Source organism: Pituophis catenifer, unplaced genomic scaffold (genome assembly GCF_029215685.1).
Source record: "Pituophis catenifer annectens isolate HBS135680 unplaced genomic scaffold, rPitCat1.0.hap2 SCAF_1, whole genome shotgun sequence".
Taxonomy (NCBI): Eukaryota; Metazoa; Chordata; class Lepidosauria; order Squamata; family Colubridae; genus Pituophis; species Pituophis catenifer.
The window spans coordinates 227,710,721-227,727,878 of NW_027256881.1; the positions used below are offsets into that span (position 1 = coordinate 227,710,721).

Sequence of the window (17,158 nt, forward strand, 5' to 3'; positions counted from 1 at the left end):
TAGCAAACTACTGGTGCAAGGATGGAGTAGATTATGTACTCCAGAAAGAAACTGACAAAGGAAGGACTGAAGAGATAAAGGACAAATAAATGAAATAAGATAAAGGAGATGATCAGGGGACAAGGAAAAAAAAGGAAGCAATAAGCTGCCATGATCCCCAAAAGTTCCTGGCATGAGTACAAAACAGCTCCTCCAATAGCAGAAGCTGCATCAGACTTTAAAGGCTGGTTTTCTTCCATCCTTTAGAATAGTGCCCAACAGTAAATTGAACCTTTTCATGTCCATTAATCGAGTTTTATTTTTGTTAATAATCAGCACATCTATTCTCATTATAAAGTAAAACTAATTATAGCGTGATAATTGTGATTATGCTGCTTCTATAATTGCAAAAGTAAAATGAGCAAGAGAGTATTTTAATGGGGATTTTTGATAACTTCAGTAAACAAACGGGGTCTTAAGATCAATGTTCAGGATTCTCTCTCAGCCCAAGTCACCTCACAGGGTTGTTGTGGGGAAAATAGGAGGAAGGAATATTATATATGTTTCCCACCTGGAAACATATATATTATTTTTTTAAAAAAAAATTAAGAAAGGCAGAACGAAATATAAAATAAAAATAAATAAAATAGACCCAAGTTCTCTTTAAGAAGCTCTCTTAATAAGGTAAAGACATATTTTGTAATCAGAAAATACCTGAACTTAATCTCTGAAGCCTACTAGGGGAAAAAAAGTCAGGGAAGGGATTTCTCTGCATAAGATCCTAAAAATGTACAGTCACAGTAGATCATATATTTGGGTTGAAGGGTGAATGTTTTGCCGTGATATAATTCAATCTTTTAATTTGTGAACAGATATCCTAAATAGGTTGTGTCATGCAGCTTCAATCCATGGGCTCCCTCTGAAGACAACAAAAACCATACTAGTTCCAGCTCATGCTTTTTTTTATGTTAAAAAAGACTAAAATTTGAACTTGCCCCAATATCTGTCTTCTATCCTTATTATTACTTATTTTCTTTGGAAGATGTTTCAATTTACTTCTATAGAATTTGAAACTTAAATGCAAGCAATGAAAACACTAAAAGTAATTAGACTTACTTTCTATGAATCCCCAAGCAAATAAATTATTATTTAAGTATTCTTCATCTCACTGCTTTTCTACCTTCTTTGTCCCACAGGGTGCCCTGACAATTTTACCGATTCAAAATGTTTAAATCCCATTATGGCTTTTCAAGGTTGCATGAGGCTCATCTTTATTGATAACCAGCCCAAGGACCTTACTTTAGTTCAGCAAGGCTCCCTGGGGAATTACAGTGATTTGCGCATTGATATCTGTGGCATCAAAGACAGGTAATTATTCTCCTTTTCCTTTGTCTTGTTGTTTTCTTTCAGCTAAGTGGTTTGTAAGTGCAGTTTTGTAGAACTGGAAATTTGAATATGCTATCATTATTAATATTAGGTTTAACAGAGTTGCTACCAGAAAACATCACTTCAAAGCAACACTAAATTGTGTGAAATGCGCGCTCTCTCTCTCTCCCTCCCCCCCCTCTCTCTGTTCATGAAAGATGGAATATGCAAATTAAACTGTAGATTTGGGTAAGAATTAAATTATATACGCAAAGCACGTTTGACAGCTTTAAAGTTTAAATAAACAGCAAAGCCATTGTTTGAATGATCTAAATATGCCTTCTTCTCAACTTATTTATTTGAATAAATTCTGGGTTCCAAACTGCTGTAGTGAACACTGGAATTTTTTTTTTGAATAGAAGCAGAATAAAGTAATATTGATCTTGCTAGAAATCAAATTATTTCAGAAATCATCCTGAGGACCAGGCTGAAACACAAAAGCCAGAATTCAGTCTTAATTCACTGTCCTAGCATTGTTGTTAGTAACAAAGAAGAATTGCCTTTGTGAGGCAGAGAAGTTTTAGATAACTCAGTAACTCAGTTATTTACTTTTAGCTCATGAATGGCAAAGATACTTATATATAGCAATTAATCTAGAATTGCAGCTAGCACTTATTTACTGGTTTGATCTGTTTTTTGAGAAATTAATATATATGTGAAGCTTCTGTTATTGTGTACAATCATCAAGTTTGATTTAAAAATATATTTTAATTTAAAAAAAATGAAACGAGAAACTAGCATCCTAGAGAACGTAAGGTATCAGATTCCAACATGGACTTTGTTCCTAAGAATTCCTCTTGAACTTACAGTACAGATTCTATTTCCATTCTTTGAAATTAAAAAGGCAAATCATTGTGCCCCAATGCTTTGCTACCTTCCTAGAAAGACAATCACAAAACAAAGCATTAGGGATACTTACTGTAGCTCCCCCCACCCCCCCATATGGAAATTTTCTGATTTTTATTAGCCTGGACTTCATGCTCCATGGTTCACTTGTCCAGGCTCTATTAGTTTGGGAATAGCCCCTTGCATAAAGGAAATGTGCATAAAAGCAGTTACTGTAACACTTTTAATTATATATGCTAAGGTCTTTCTAGCAAAAACCTTTGCAGCGCTGTTTGCAGAACTGTTTCTTTGCACCCAGTGTGGAATGTCCTTACTATGCCTGAAAGTCTTTAAGGTCGGTCATCTTCAGTGCATGCTTCAGGCAATCCTGCTTTTGAAGCACTTCAACCTATCCTGGTAGAGGAACATGAGCAACATTGCTGCTACACTTTGATAAAATGTTCATCATCATCACCAACAAAGATAGTCATGCTAATACGAATCTCTTAAAACAAACCTAAGTCATTTTGGTCCCTATCTATCTATCTATCTATCTATCTATCTATCTATCATCTATCTATCTTCCCTATCTACCTATCTACCTATCAGCTATCTATTATCTGCCTATCTACCATCTGTCAGTCTGTCTCTCTCTCTATTAGCTATTTGTCTGTCTGTCTGTCTGCCTGTCTATCTACCTACCTACCTACCTACCTATCATCTCTATCTACCTATCAGCTATCTATTATCTATCTACCATCTGTCTGTCTGTCTGTCTGTCTATCTATCTATCTTCTCTATCTACCTATCACTTATCTATTGTCTGTCTCTCTGTCTGTCTGTCTATCTGTCTATCTATCTATCTATCTATCTATCTATCTATCTATCTATCTATCTATTTCTGAACATGACAATAGTACTTTGACTCAATGATTCCTCCATCAAATCATCTCAGTGAGGAGAGCAGTTGTGTAAACTAAACCAGGTTTCTGCTTCAAAGCAATAGAATGAAACAGATGGCTCCAAAGCCCTTCACACCCTTCCAAAATGCTCCATAGATCCTAAAGTTTTTTTCTGCTATTGCTAAGTTTGCTGGAGAAGGTATGTACTGTCCCTTCTTCACTTCCTATATACAGTAGATATAGCTGGAGATATGAGTGATGTGTTGGGGTCTTTAATACTGCAATAGGCTGCACTGAACTATGTTTTGGGATTGGCATGGTTATTCTGCAATGGTCATGTTAAAAATGGTATTAGTGCCATAGTATTAGACCATTTGAATGGTCACTAAATGAACTGTTGTACATTGAGGACTACTTGTATTTTGAGAAAGGCTAGTATTTAGAGGCTAGTATGTACAGTATAAAATCTTAGAATTTTTTACTTTGACGATCACTACTGTTTGTTTTTTTTTTGGTTTTTTTTAATTTGATTTATATGCCGCCCTTCTCCGGAGACTCAGGGCGGCTTACAATGCGTTAAGCAATAGCTTTCATACTTTTTGTATATTTATACAAAGTCAGCTTATTGCCCCCACAAACTGGGTCCTCAATTTACCTATCTTAGAAAGGATGGAAGGCTGAGTCAACCTTGAGATTCGAACTTACAGTAATTGCAGACAGCTGGTGTTAATCACAATGCTATCAGTCTGCTGAGCCACCAGGCCCTAACTGTACTAACTGTAGAAATCTAGGTGGGACCAATTCAGGGCAAATAAATGAAAACATAGGAACAAAATTGTCTTAGTGTGTGGGGTGGGACAATGTCTTAGAGAAGCTTTTTGAAAATTACCTTGCATTTTTATTATCAAAATGTAAAGATTATGGGATTGCACGTTAAAAAAATAGATGGTTCGGATTTCAGTACCATGATGAAATATAATCCATCTTCATCTTTCCAGTAGCATTAAAAACTGAAGCAGCATTGAAAGTGAATCCCAGAAACTGAGGTTCTTTTATAGCCAATATATAGATATGAGTCGTAATGGGATCGCTATCTTATCAGTGAAAGTTTTCAGGGATTGTGGTGTAAGAAAGCTGTTTTAAGCAACAGCTCTGGTTAAAGGAACATCTTCCGAAATGGGTCCAAACAGCCTTGAGTAATCCAACAACAACAGCAAATCATGGCCATAAAATGCCTTCTTCAGCAATTGCAAGATACTTACTATCTACGGGTCACCAGGTGGATCAAAACTCTGCCTTTAAAGTTCACTGTGCCACCGGAACTCTCGTTTCCTTCATTTTACTGAGGCAGTTGTCATTAACCATTTGTAGCTCCCACTTGTGCATGCAGAAACAGCTTTATGTCAATGTATGCCTCCCATGGGCATAAGGCTTGCCATTGATTGCTTTCCTGCATATGTTATAAGCTTAATTAATGTTCTTGCTAGATCTTATATTTGAGGCTGATTTGAACTGTGTTATTGTAACATAGATACTGATGAGTCAATACGAAATGCTTGCATCTACTTCTGTTTGTCTTTTGGCTGTATTGTTTAAATTATTAAAAGGGATTAATTGTTTCAAAGCTCTGGTTATGTTTGTGAAGGGAAAGGTAGAAGCGGTTGCTTTTACAACTCAGGTCTATTTATATTGGTTATATTAAAACTCTGGGATTTCTGGAATTTCCCCTTCAAATGGACCGCTATCTTGTCATTAAAAGCTTTCATGGACTGTGGTTTAAGAAAGCTGTTTTAAGCAACAGGTCTGGTTTTGTTTGTGATAGGAAGGGTAGAAACATTTGTTGTTGTTGTTTTCCTGCAGGGAGTGACTGAGATAGCTTCTTTAGCTTGCAGGCAGTGTGGAGGGAGCCCTCCATGCATTCCCACTCAGCATCTATTACTTCTGGTTCTTCTAGGTATTTTCTAAAGAAAGGGAGAAAAAGCAGTACGGTAGTCACCCCTCCTGCAGAGAAGGCAACCGCTGTTGATTAACTCCCTCTTTCAAGTTCAGATTGAACTCTGAAGGCTAACTAAGAGAGGCATGTTGAGATGGGTTCTTTTCTAAGAACGGGAGACTGAGAGAAAGAAAAGGGACCAACTTCTACAAGGGAAGGTGACTGCCACTGTTTCTTTATTTAACACTTAGATCAGGCTCTACACACTCACTTACAGGGTTCTTTTCTTTCTTTGTGAAACCTGCTATGGGTCACCAGATAATTCCTGAAGAATAAAAGAACAAAAAGTACTTGCTCGGGTTACATTAAGGAGAGTAGAAGAGCCCTGTTCTGTTCTCCATTACTACAGCTCTTTGTGGTCAAATAATATTCTGAGAAACTGGATCAAATGTCCTCCCCCCCACCCTGAATTCCTTCCTGTCTTGGTCCTTTTATTAAAGACTTTTTTTTTCTTCACAGAGTAAAAAACAATACAAATTTTAACTTACAAGCAGAGAAACAGAGAAAAGGAATAGAAAAGTGAAAAGGAAATAAAAAATATAAAAAGAAGGAAAAATAAAAAAAGCAAGTACAATGCAAAAGATGCTTCTGATCTTCTTAAGAGCAATTATAAGTACATTTAGATTTTACCCTCTCTCTCCAAGGTTACATCAAACTTCTTTCTATATTCTATTTTTTCTAATGATCAAATCCAAAAATTATCAGTTCTTTTTTTTTTTCAACAAAAACTCTTTAAGGGATTTTAATTAGAACAGATTTTGATCCAGCTCAGTCCCTGAATCCTGAATTTTGGCCTTTGGGATTATGTTGTGCCATGGATTTACCCTGTCTTCTGGAAGTAGTCATTGTATATGCACCATAACATAAAATGTCTGATGAAGCTCTATTACCATTTTCTGCAGAAACTTTTGTGTAAAGCACCAAGGTCTATGGTGGTGAAGGCAGAAGACATGTAACTGTAGTATGAGGAGTTGATAAAATTGCAACTATTTTCTATGGTTGGAATCCATGATTTTGTTTGTTTGTTTGTTTGTTTGTTTGTTTGTTTGTTTGTTTATTAAACTTATATGCTACCCATCTCACCTAGAAGTGACTCTGGGTGGCTTACAATCAATAACAACAACTATATAAAACATTGAAACAATAGAAAGTAATACTAAATTTGGTTTAAAATTGACAAAGATGGGAAGAAGGGAGCAGGATGCACATGGGGAGGAGGAGGGGTATTATCTTAGTCCAGTGGTCCCCAACCTTTGCGGCTTGATGGCCAGGGGGACAATGGCCAGAGGGACAAGGGAACCAAACTGCACATTCACTGGCCTGGCACTTGGATTAGTTGAGCTGTGCATGTGCACATGCTCATGCACACTGGCCCATCACTCACGTGGCCCAGTTCCAACTAGGCCACGGCCCAGTAGAGGCCTGTGGCTCAGGGGTTGGTGACCCCTGTCTTAGTCCATTAATCACCTCTAGATTATTGAGGTCCCAGGCCAGTTGGAAGACCCAGTTTTGAGGACCTTTCGGAAAGCCAAAAGGGTGGGTGAGTGAGAACCATGGCAAAGAAGCTCTTCCCCTGGACCCCACCGGCCAGAATTCCTTGACTGATAGGATCTGCAGCATGTCCATTCTGGCAGCATGGGTAGGACTGACCAATTTCTTGGAGGAGAAAGATGATCATTTAGAATTTACATGGAAACATGGACCTCCTTGCTGCCTGCCTTCCTGTTGTTTGTTCTGAAGTGTAATTTCAGACTTAACATTTTTTCGCTCTCTTAACTACTTTTTCACATGCTCATTCTATTGGCTTCTATGTTGTATTACAGAAAATAGACCAGAGGGAAATTAGATCCTAGTGAAAGCTAAGGAAGAAAAAAAAAATCAGGAAAAAAAATAGAAAAAAGAGAGTTATTCTTGCACATTTCAGCTCTTCTTCCATATTTAATTTGTAGAATGGAGTTCAGATTATTAATGCCTTTTCTTTAAATGAGACTGGCCAGAGAAATGAGAGACTTTCCTCTCTAATTATGCCCCATGTGTTTCAATTGCATTTATTTTATATCAAAATCAAATCCCTTTGCTTGGATTTAGGAAGCAAATATTTAATAATTGTCTGTGCCCTGGAATAATTAATGTGCAGTCAGCTAGGAAAAGCTGTCTAAGGATACTTCTTTGTCGTCCTTCCTTATTTGTGGTTACATTATTTACTTAGAGAACTGCAATATCTATTCTGCGTTCATCCTGCTCTTTTCCACACTACAAATGATGGTAGCCAAACAATGGTGCCTAAGTTATGGATCATGGTTAGGACTATGATCATGGGACTGTTATGATGATCCCACTTCAGCTTCATGGAAGGCCTGAAAGGAGCTTCAACACCAGTTGATTAACCTGGAATTGGCCTCCAGTGAAATAAAAGGAGCTAAACAAAGTCTCATAACCATTGATGGTCAAGACATGATAGGCATTTCCAGGCCCAATTACCTGAGACATTACTTATTAATTTATTAGATTTATGTGTCATCCTTTTTTATGAACTTCAACACAATGTATATAGAATGTCTTCCTCCAATTTTTATCTTTATAACAAAAGCTCTTTGTTGAGAGGGTTGAGAGTTGAGAGACAGTTATTTGCTCAAAGCCATTTAGTGAACTTCTATGGCTGAACTCAGGCACTTGACTTCTATGGACTTGACTAAGGGACTCCCCTATCGTAGTCCATTACCTTAACCATTACAGCATACTATCAAGAATAAAAGTCTAGAATAAAGATACCACTGAAAAATGACCTGTGAATAGTTTTACTTCCCAATAATTTTGAAGTGGGGAAGAGTGCTTGCTGAAAGATCTTTTTCACCTAGTTTAAGCAAATATAAATAGAGTGTCCAGCTAATAGAAGAGAATATTTGTAGTTCAGGGTTGAACTCTGGAGACTTTTTATTCTGTGAGCTTGGTTGTTTTCTTTCAGACATTTCATTACCCAAACTAGGCAACAGTGCTAGAAGGAAGTGGGGTTTCTCTCTGTTTATGTACAAGTGGCTTGCCGTGTCAGTGTTGGTTGGAGTCTTCTTGAGTTCCTTGATTAGACTGTTGTTTACTCTTTGTCTGAGTTGGTAATCCCTTGATTGGTATATTGTTTGCTGCTTGATTGTTGGTCTAGTTTTAATCCTGCTGTTAATCTCTGCTGTCCTGGGTGTTGATTGTTGACAAGGAAGTGTTTGGGTCTTTTTGTTTCCTTTTTTAGCTTTTTGATTGTTTCTTTCAATGGTATATAGATGTTGTTTATCTCTTCGTGCCTGTTGATGGCTGATTTGTCTGAGTGCCAGGCTTTAAAGGAACTATCTAGCATACTTGGATTTAGCTTGATCTAGGAATGCTAGAGAATTCCTGTCATCAAACCTGACATTAGGTGAAGATTACACAATTTAAATTGCAACACCATAGTAACAAAATAAATGCTAACAAACATGATGGCATACAAGATAATCATGCCTACATTATCTCAATAGACACTCTCCTCAGCGGCAGCAGCAATAATGACAACATCGGGCAAAAAAATATATTAGGCGCAAAAGAAGAATCCTTAGATAAGTTTTTTTTTTGTATTGTACAATAGTTCTTTTTGTTTATTTAACTTACTATATTGCCAACTATCTTCTATTATATTGCTATTATTACTTGAAGCAGATTTTGCTCATGCCCTAGATTATTGGGTTTTTTTCTCTCTGATTATTCCTAGGGTGCACTTGATAGGAGAAACAGGCACTGCTAGCTGTCAGAGAGCTGAGAATTCTGTGACAATTATCTGGCAAGAGTTTATTATTTTAATTTAGGCAATTAAGGTAAAACAAGATGGGAGAAAGAATGGTGATAGAAGCCACTAGTTGTAATAATCTTAGGGACAGGAAAGACATGGATTCTTTGCAGACTTCTTCTCTTTCTTTCTTTCTTTCTTTCTTGCTCTCTCCTGCCAGAAGGTTACCAAGGAAGGAGTATGTTGTGTGACACATTCAGAGCTCTTAGAGAGCTTCCCATGATTAACTGGTAACTAATTTAAGAATCTAGGACTCTTAAACGACAGCTATATTTGTCTCTTGAAGCTGCCCTTGGGCATAGCCCATGCTTCTGTGCCTCAGAGGTGATGATGCAGCAGCTAATTCCTATTTGAAAGCAGGATGTATATATTCAAAAATCTAAGCCGGAAGTAATTTGAGTCAGAGGCAATTACATTGAGTCCCTCAGCCATAAAGCACTACTTTTGAAAATGGCAGTGAGATACTCTGTTCTCTTTTTGTGTAGTTTTTGCTAGGGGGTGAAAATCCAAACACTTTTAACAAAGTTTTATGGAAAAAAAAATATTAGGGTTGTGTTCATTTTACTTGATGGAAAATAAATTGTTTTCTATATGTTTTCTCTTTCAAAGAAATATGAGATTGATTATGAGATGGACGGAATATCAATGTAATGAATAAATGAATAAATGAATGAATGAATGAATGAATGAATGAATGAATGAATGAATAAATAAATAAATAAATAAATAAATAAATAAATAAATAAATAAATAAATATAAATTCAGCCATCCATGAGAGTCCTTAGTGTTTAGAATTTCTAATTCTGTGAAAGACTGCATTCCACAAGAGAAGGTCACTGTACATACAGGTAGTCCTTGACTTACAACCCCAATTAAGCCCAGAATTTATGTTGCTAACCAAGGCAGTTAAGTGACTTTTGTCCCCATTTTATGACCTTGCTTGCCGCAGTTGTTAACGGAATCACTGGGGTTGTTAAACATTTGTAACACATTTGTTAAATGAATCTGGCTTCCCCATTGACTTTGCTTGGCAGAAGGTCGCAAAAGATGATCGCATGACCCTGGGACATTGTAACCGTCATAAATATGAGTCACTTGCCAAACATCTGAATTTTGATCCCATGACCGTGGGAATGCTGTAATGGTCATAAGTGTGAAAAACAATCACATGTTACTTTTTTTCAGGGCTGCTGTAACTCTGAATGGTCACTAAATGAGCTGTTGTAAGTAGAGGATTATCTGTAATTAAAAGTCTTCCTCAGGCCCTCTACCTCAGTACAAGGTTTTCAAGATAAAGAAAGCAGACCCATTCCCTTCCCCATCTCTGTCTTTGTTTTCATGCATTCTTTTTACTAAAGCCTAAATAGACAGTGCTTGTTATGGATCACCTCCTTTCCATTTTTACTTGGAGTCCAGCATCTTATATTTTTGGAACAAACTAAGAAGGTAGCACAATATTGATGGCACAGGCCAAACTCATTATGAGTCATGACCGAAATTCAGTAGAGCTTGGATTTGTCTTCTAATGTGCACAAGAGTATGAACATTCAATTATGAGGTAATTAGTTGAATAATTGTGAGGTTATTGTTGATAATTAATTTACAATATGAAGTGTATTACAATCCTAATGACAATTAAATTATAACCACCAGAAGAATTCTAAAGCAGGGAGTTGCATTTAAGTCAATGGTAGGTCTGTCCTAGAAAACTCCTAAACCCATACAGTTTGGCTTTTTGTTTTGTTTTTTTAAACAAAAATAAAGTAACCACAAATTTTCAAAAAAAAAAAAAAATACATGGAAGGACTACATTATAACTTTTTTCTAACAAATTAAACAACATTTAAACAATTAGGGAAAAGCAATATAGTGTGGATAAGGTAAATGACCAGAGCTCATAAGATCCAGGATCAATTCTCATCTCTTCCCCTACTGGAACTCACCAGTACTTTGGACAGTTACTGTCCCTCCACCTACTGGATATTTGGAAGGAGAAATTGGAAGGCGATAAATCCACTCCTGCATATGCATTTTTTTTCTTAAGGAAAAGACAAAATATACAGTAATTGCAATAATAAAACAAATGATAATTTAGCGAAGTTGTGAGGGCACACATTCTGTTAGTATTATTATAAGGTTATATAACAGATGGAGACCTAGAGGACTTGTCAACCACGAGCAATTAGCTTTTCTTCATGACTTTAATAAATAGTACATAATATGGAAAATGCATACTTATCTGTTGATTGTAATGAAGAGTGCGCATATTTTAAAGATTTGTAGATGGCATGTCTTCATGTCTTCATCTAGCCATGATGCTGCTCCTTTTTTTTCAAACCCCACTTATTCTTATTATAATGGAACCCATTAAATATTATGTCATTTTTTTTTTTAATAGGCTTGGCAAAAAGACAATGTTTGGAAATGGGTCTGAGATGAATGTTCCATATTGGCCTAATGTAAACACATTCTGGACAAATTTCTGTTTATGTCTAAAGATGTGGTAGTAATATAACTAGAATGAGAGTGATCAGAAGAAAATGAGACAATTTAAATAGGCTGGGGGGAAAATAGATTTGATTTGATTTAATTGTATGGGTGGGCGATTGGAGAAAGGAAGTTTGCTGGATCCGGATTGCCAGACTGGAAAAGAAGTTCTCTTCTGGGGAAAAAAAAAGATAAAGTTTCGCTCAAATAAAACTGAACATCTGATACTTGACATATCTGGCACATTTCTTGGAAACAACATGTAAGTGGCTTTGCCATTGCTTTCTTCTATGATATCTAATTGGTTTCCCAGTTTTCTATATAGCACTGGGATTTTCTAGTAAACTCTTATCCAAGTCCTATCAAGACCCAGATCAACTTAGTTCAGCCAAGATTGGCTAGGCATTTCATTTATATGCATCTTTTGTGCATAGTTTGACCTAGAGATGTAATGATGCCAGTGGACCTCATTTAATGCTGCTATCCATGCTGCAGATGGATTTTGACAGATCTCTTAAAACAACTCCCAACCAGTCCTTGGGGATGGAGATATATATATATTTGTTTTTCTTTCTTTTTCGTAGGTTTTATGTGTATTTCTCTTTAGCCAGGTTTTACCTACGTAAACCAAGATATTATGCAGCCCTAGTTCAGTAAAATCACAATTCACTAGTTTCTGGGCTTTTTTTCTTCTGGCAGCCAGCAAACCCCCGTTGGGAGACTAAGATTAGATAAAGATAAAACCTACGAAAAAGAAAGAAAAACAAATATTGTACTTTTACAGGGAGGATACATGAGATGAGGGTGTGGCTAACTGATGAGGCCTTATAAGGCCGAAATATATTTATCTTAGTCTCCCAATGGGCAGCAAAGGGTCTGCTGGCTGCCAGAAGAAAAAAAGCCCAGAAACTAGTGAATTGTGATTTCACTGAACTAGGGCTGCTTAATATCTTGGTTTACGTAGGTAGAACCTGGCTAAAGTGATAGATAGATAGATAGATAGATAGATAGATAGATAGATAGATAGATAGATAGATAGATAGATAGATAGAAGTATATATATAAGAATATATATTCTTTTCACAAAAAAAAATGTTTTATTTGGCTGCTGTTGTAGGATTTCATAATTACCGGATGCTATAATGAATTAAAGCTCTAACTTTATCCAAAAATATTGTGCACATTGCAGTTTTTCTCTTAATTTCACATAAAGCATGTGTCAATCCTGAATTTGATTGGGGTGTGGGATTGTTTGTATCCTTGGGTACTCTGACATTCAGTTTGACACAGTTTGAAGGGGGGGGGAGCTGAGGAGGATAGAGCCTTCAGCCAAAACATCACAGCTAGCCAATGAGTCAAGCACATTCCAACGGCTGGCTGACCAGGAGAGAAGTCGCCAAACAACCAGCTCCCATCTTGTTTGGACAATGTGACAGTTTGTTTTGGAAACTTGAGAAACTGATACTTATATTGGGGTGAAAAGTCCGGGAACTTCAGTATTGACTTTTCACCAGTTAGTGCCAAGATGGTGTATCTAAATAAATTTGTTCTTTGAGAAAACGGAATGCTTCGGAGTTCAATTTGTGATGGATGCATTACTTGGAACCTGAGAGCATGTTCACTTGACACCTTGCACCATAAACAAGCTAACATATCAACCAACTAGCAAGCTGGTCAAATCCATCCACTATATTCAGTTTACATAAAGGAATAAAAATATTGGACCCAAGCTAGATATAGACCAAAGCAACTTTTTAAATGAAAACCTATTGTGTTATTCAAGGTTCTCTCTTTTTACTCTCACTTTAAGAAAATTATATTGTTTTTACCGTACCTATCCTATTTTACAACTGTGCCACTGAGGAAGGAATTTATTAACATATGGTTTCAAATTATACCTTCAGAGCACCTTGAAGGCAAATTCCACAAAGTGCTATATTTTTTCCCTTGTGGTAATGTGGTAATGGAGTTTTAAAAAGGCTTTTCTGAAGATAATGGAAATACCAGGCCACTTAACTCTGCAGGGTTTGGATTCAATACAAATTAATTTATTATTAGGTATAAGATGGGATGAACCAGTTTGGTGTAATGTTTAAAGTGCTGTGACCTAGAAACTGGGAGACAGTGAGTTCTAGTCTCACCTTAGGCATGAAGCCAACTGAGTGACCTTGGGCCAGTCACTTTTTCTCAGCCCTAGGAAGCAGGAAAGGGCACCAACAAGAAGGATATTTGATCATGCTTGGTGGATGTGTATCAAGGCCACACATTTTTGGACCCAATAACATATAAAAATACAGAAGATATTAAAGATCCATATACAGTCATTCCTCTTGAAACCAGAGACTTTTCTGGGATTGATGAATGAGCAGCTGGAAAAATTATATGGAACTTTGTTTTTATATATGTTCACTGCAGCAAGAACAGTGAATCTTTCACACAAAGGTGAAAAGATCTGACTTTACCCAAATTGGAGGAATGGATAGTAAAGATGAGGGAACTTGTTGAAATGGCCAAATTGTTTAGAATAGAATAGAATAGAATAGAATAGAATAGAATAGAATAGAATAGAATAGAATAGAATAGAATAGAATAGAATAGAATAGAATAGAATAGAATAGAATAGAACTTTATTGTTACTTTGAATGGACACTAATCAGCATACATTAAAATGAAATTTCATTGCATTCAGCTCTCAAAGGGTCACTACCTCCAATATACACTACATAACCATGACAGAATAAATAAATACATACATACATACATACATACATACATACATACATACATACTTACTTACTTATGCATTTTAATTAGAGACAGGACAATTTAACAATGATTGGAAACTTTTATAGTTTTTTTTACCGGAAATGGAAAAAAAATGAAGTCATGATATAAGGTTTTGAGAATTAGAACAAAAATAATAGTTTATAGAGAAAATATAAACAATTCTATAACCATAGAGGTTATAGGTTAACTTATATTTATACTTGTAACTGCTGTAAAAGAAAATTGAAAGTCACTTCTTTATATTTTTGCTCCTTTTCTTTGATTTTTTTATCAGCTACCCTATGAATTTCCATATTCTAGGTACTAAGCAGGGCATTAACAGAATGACTGGCAAAATGTCTTCCAAGTTGTTATAAAATCGAATTGAATCCCATAGGTGCTTTTTCAAAAAGGCAACTGGACTTTGCTTCTCCTTGAAGATGTTTAGCTTCTCATCCAAGAAGCTTCTTCAGTTCTGATGAGGCTTCTTGGATGAGAAGTTAAATGTCTTTGAAGAGAAACAAAGCCAAGTTTCCTTTTGAAAAAACACCTTTAGGACAATCATGACCTGGATGACTGAGAATCTCCATAGACATCCAACTGGAGCCCATCACTAAAACAAAGCAAGGCGAAGTGAAGAAATAGCAGAAGTGAAGAAACACTTCTATACTTTTCTATACTTTTACAACAGACATTCAAGAGAGGGAAATTCAAGAGAAAGTACATTTGAAATATATATATATATATATATATATATATATATATATATATATATATATGTATGTATATTGCCAGAATTTTTGTTTTCTTCATACCATAGTCAACTTTAAACTGCAGGGCTATTTATTTATTTATTGAAGCCTTATTCGGAATTGGTTTTCATTTTTCACATGTCCCATTTTGTTCCTCTGAAATTGGGTCTGATTTTTGTGTTGGGAATAAGTGTTTTTAACTTCTGCTTTTAGTCATTATTGGTTTCATTAATGTTTTATTATTCTTTTTTGTAATATGTCTGTCTGTCTGTCTGTCTGTCTGTCTCTCTCTCTCTCTCTCTCTGTGTGTGTGTGTGTATGTGTGTGTGTGTATGATTGAATATTTAAAAGGTAGCAGGCAATATATGTGCAATCTTATCTGAGTTCTAATTGTGTGAATGAAGTCTATGGGTAGCTTCAGGCACCAAACCCACAGCTTTTCATGTTTTACTCAAATTGTTCAGTGGAGACACCCTCACCTTTTGCACATTGGGTGACAGATTACATTTTTGTTCTTTGAAATTCAGGCAGTTCTTGTTCTCAATGCACTGAAAAGAAATAGGGTGGCATGGTACATGCTGACAACAGTCAATAAGTTCCTCACGTGTGCTTGGATTTACCCTTAGGGTCAACTCTCATGTAAATTTGAATAGGAAGTAGTTCAGACATGCCATGAGTTAGTGGACCATAATTAGTAGACATGAATAGAAGTCCACTTTAGATAGAAGAAGCAGCCATTCAATTGTCAGGCCCAAAGTGGGGAGGAGGGGGCAAAAGCCCTACTAAGCAGGTATATATAAAAAAAGTATGAAGGCTATTGCTTAACACATTGTAAGCCGCCCTGAGTCTCCGGAGAAGGGCGGCAAATAAGTTGAACTAAGAAAGAAAGAAAGAAAGAAAGAAAGAAAGAAAGAAAGAAAGAAAGAAAGAAAGAAAGAAAGAAAGAAAGAAAGAAAGAAAGAAAGAACCAAGACCAACATTTGAAGTTACTTCTGATTATTTCTTTATTGTTGGTTGCCTACAAACAGACTCATGCTGTCAGACACAAAAGACCAGATCCACATTTATTTATTTATTTTATTTCGTCAAGCATGTATTAGATGACAGATATAAGTATAAACATGATTATGAATATATGAAATGGATACGAATAAAAGGGAACATTAGGACAGGGACAGTAGGCACGCTGGTGTGCTTATACACACCCCTTACAGACCTCTTAGGAATGGGGTGAGGTTGACAGTAGACAGTCTAAGGTTAAAGTTTTGGGGGTTTGGGGAAGAAACCAAGAATGCAGGTAGTGCATTCCAGGCATTGACCACTCTGTTACTGTATTAATTGTATTAATTAATTAATTGTATTAATTGATTGTATTAATGTCCAATATGCAATGCGAGTTCCAGACAGATGAGCTGTATGCAAGAATTGGTCTAGCAAAAGTTTTGTATGCCCTAGTTTGCAGTTCAATATTACCGGGGATAAAGCTACGCAAGATTAGGTTAACAACTCTTAATGCTTTTTTTGGCCATGCTGTTACAATGAGCTCTGGCACTTAGATCATTTGAGATGAGTACTCCAATTGGACATTCATATGGACATGTGAACATCCAATTGAATTGCTTTATTGCTAAAAAAAATCTATGCCCAGGAATCTTTTCAACTCATGGTCAGCATCTGCTTGGAGTTAGATAAGAGTCAACGTAATTCAAAGGAGTTGGACTAGTTGTGTAGAGATTCTAAGCTTGTCCTTCTTTTCATTCCACTCTCAGGTTCCTCCACTCTTTTTCCTCCACTTGCCAATCTAAAGCAACTATCTGCATAGCTATTAATTATACTCTGTAAATTGTTAGGGATAGTCTACCTTCAGCCTCTTCCTGTCTTCCAGATATTCCAAGCTCTGATGTCCCTTTTCCTTCTGGGAAAGAGCCTTTCCCTCCTGTGACTCCAAGTTACATCATCTCTACCACATCATTTAAAACTTTCATTTCAAGAACAAGTTATAGCACCAGCCATTGTTTCTTTTTAAAAAAATTTAAATTTTCTTTTAATACAAAACATTCCATCATTCATTAAACAGTGTGTCGTCTGGGTACAAATTTTTTGTGTCATAACAGTTAAAGCTTACCACTATGTTCATTATTTATATCTACTCTTATTTTAATATTAATGCTTAATACGTAACATATCTATTATCATAACATTTCTCATCTTAACTTA

General features: G+C 36.1%; 1 protein-coding gene across 1 annotated transcript in view; it reads left to right on the plus strand.

Moving 5' to 3' along the window:
* Positions 1 to 17,158, plus strand: part of CNTNAP5 (contactin associated protein family member 5) — a 424,307-nt gene that overhangs the window by 222,428 nt on the left and 184,721 nt on the right. Inside the window, exon 10 of the mRNA XM_070957105.1 lies at positions 1,176 to 1,347. Within this exon, the coding sequence (XP_070813206.1) occupies positions 1,176 to 1,347 (172 nt within the window). The remainder of the gene's footprint in view (positions 1 to 1,175; positions 1,348 to 17,158) is intronic.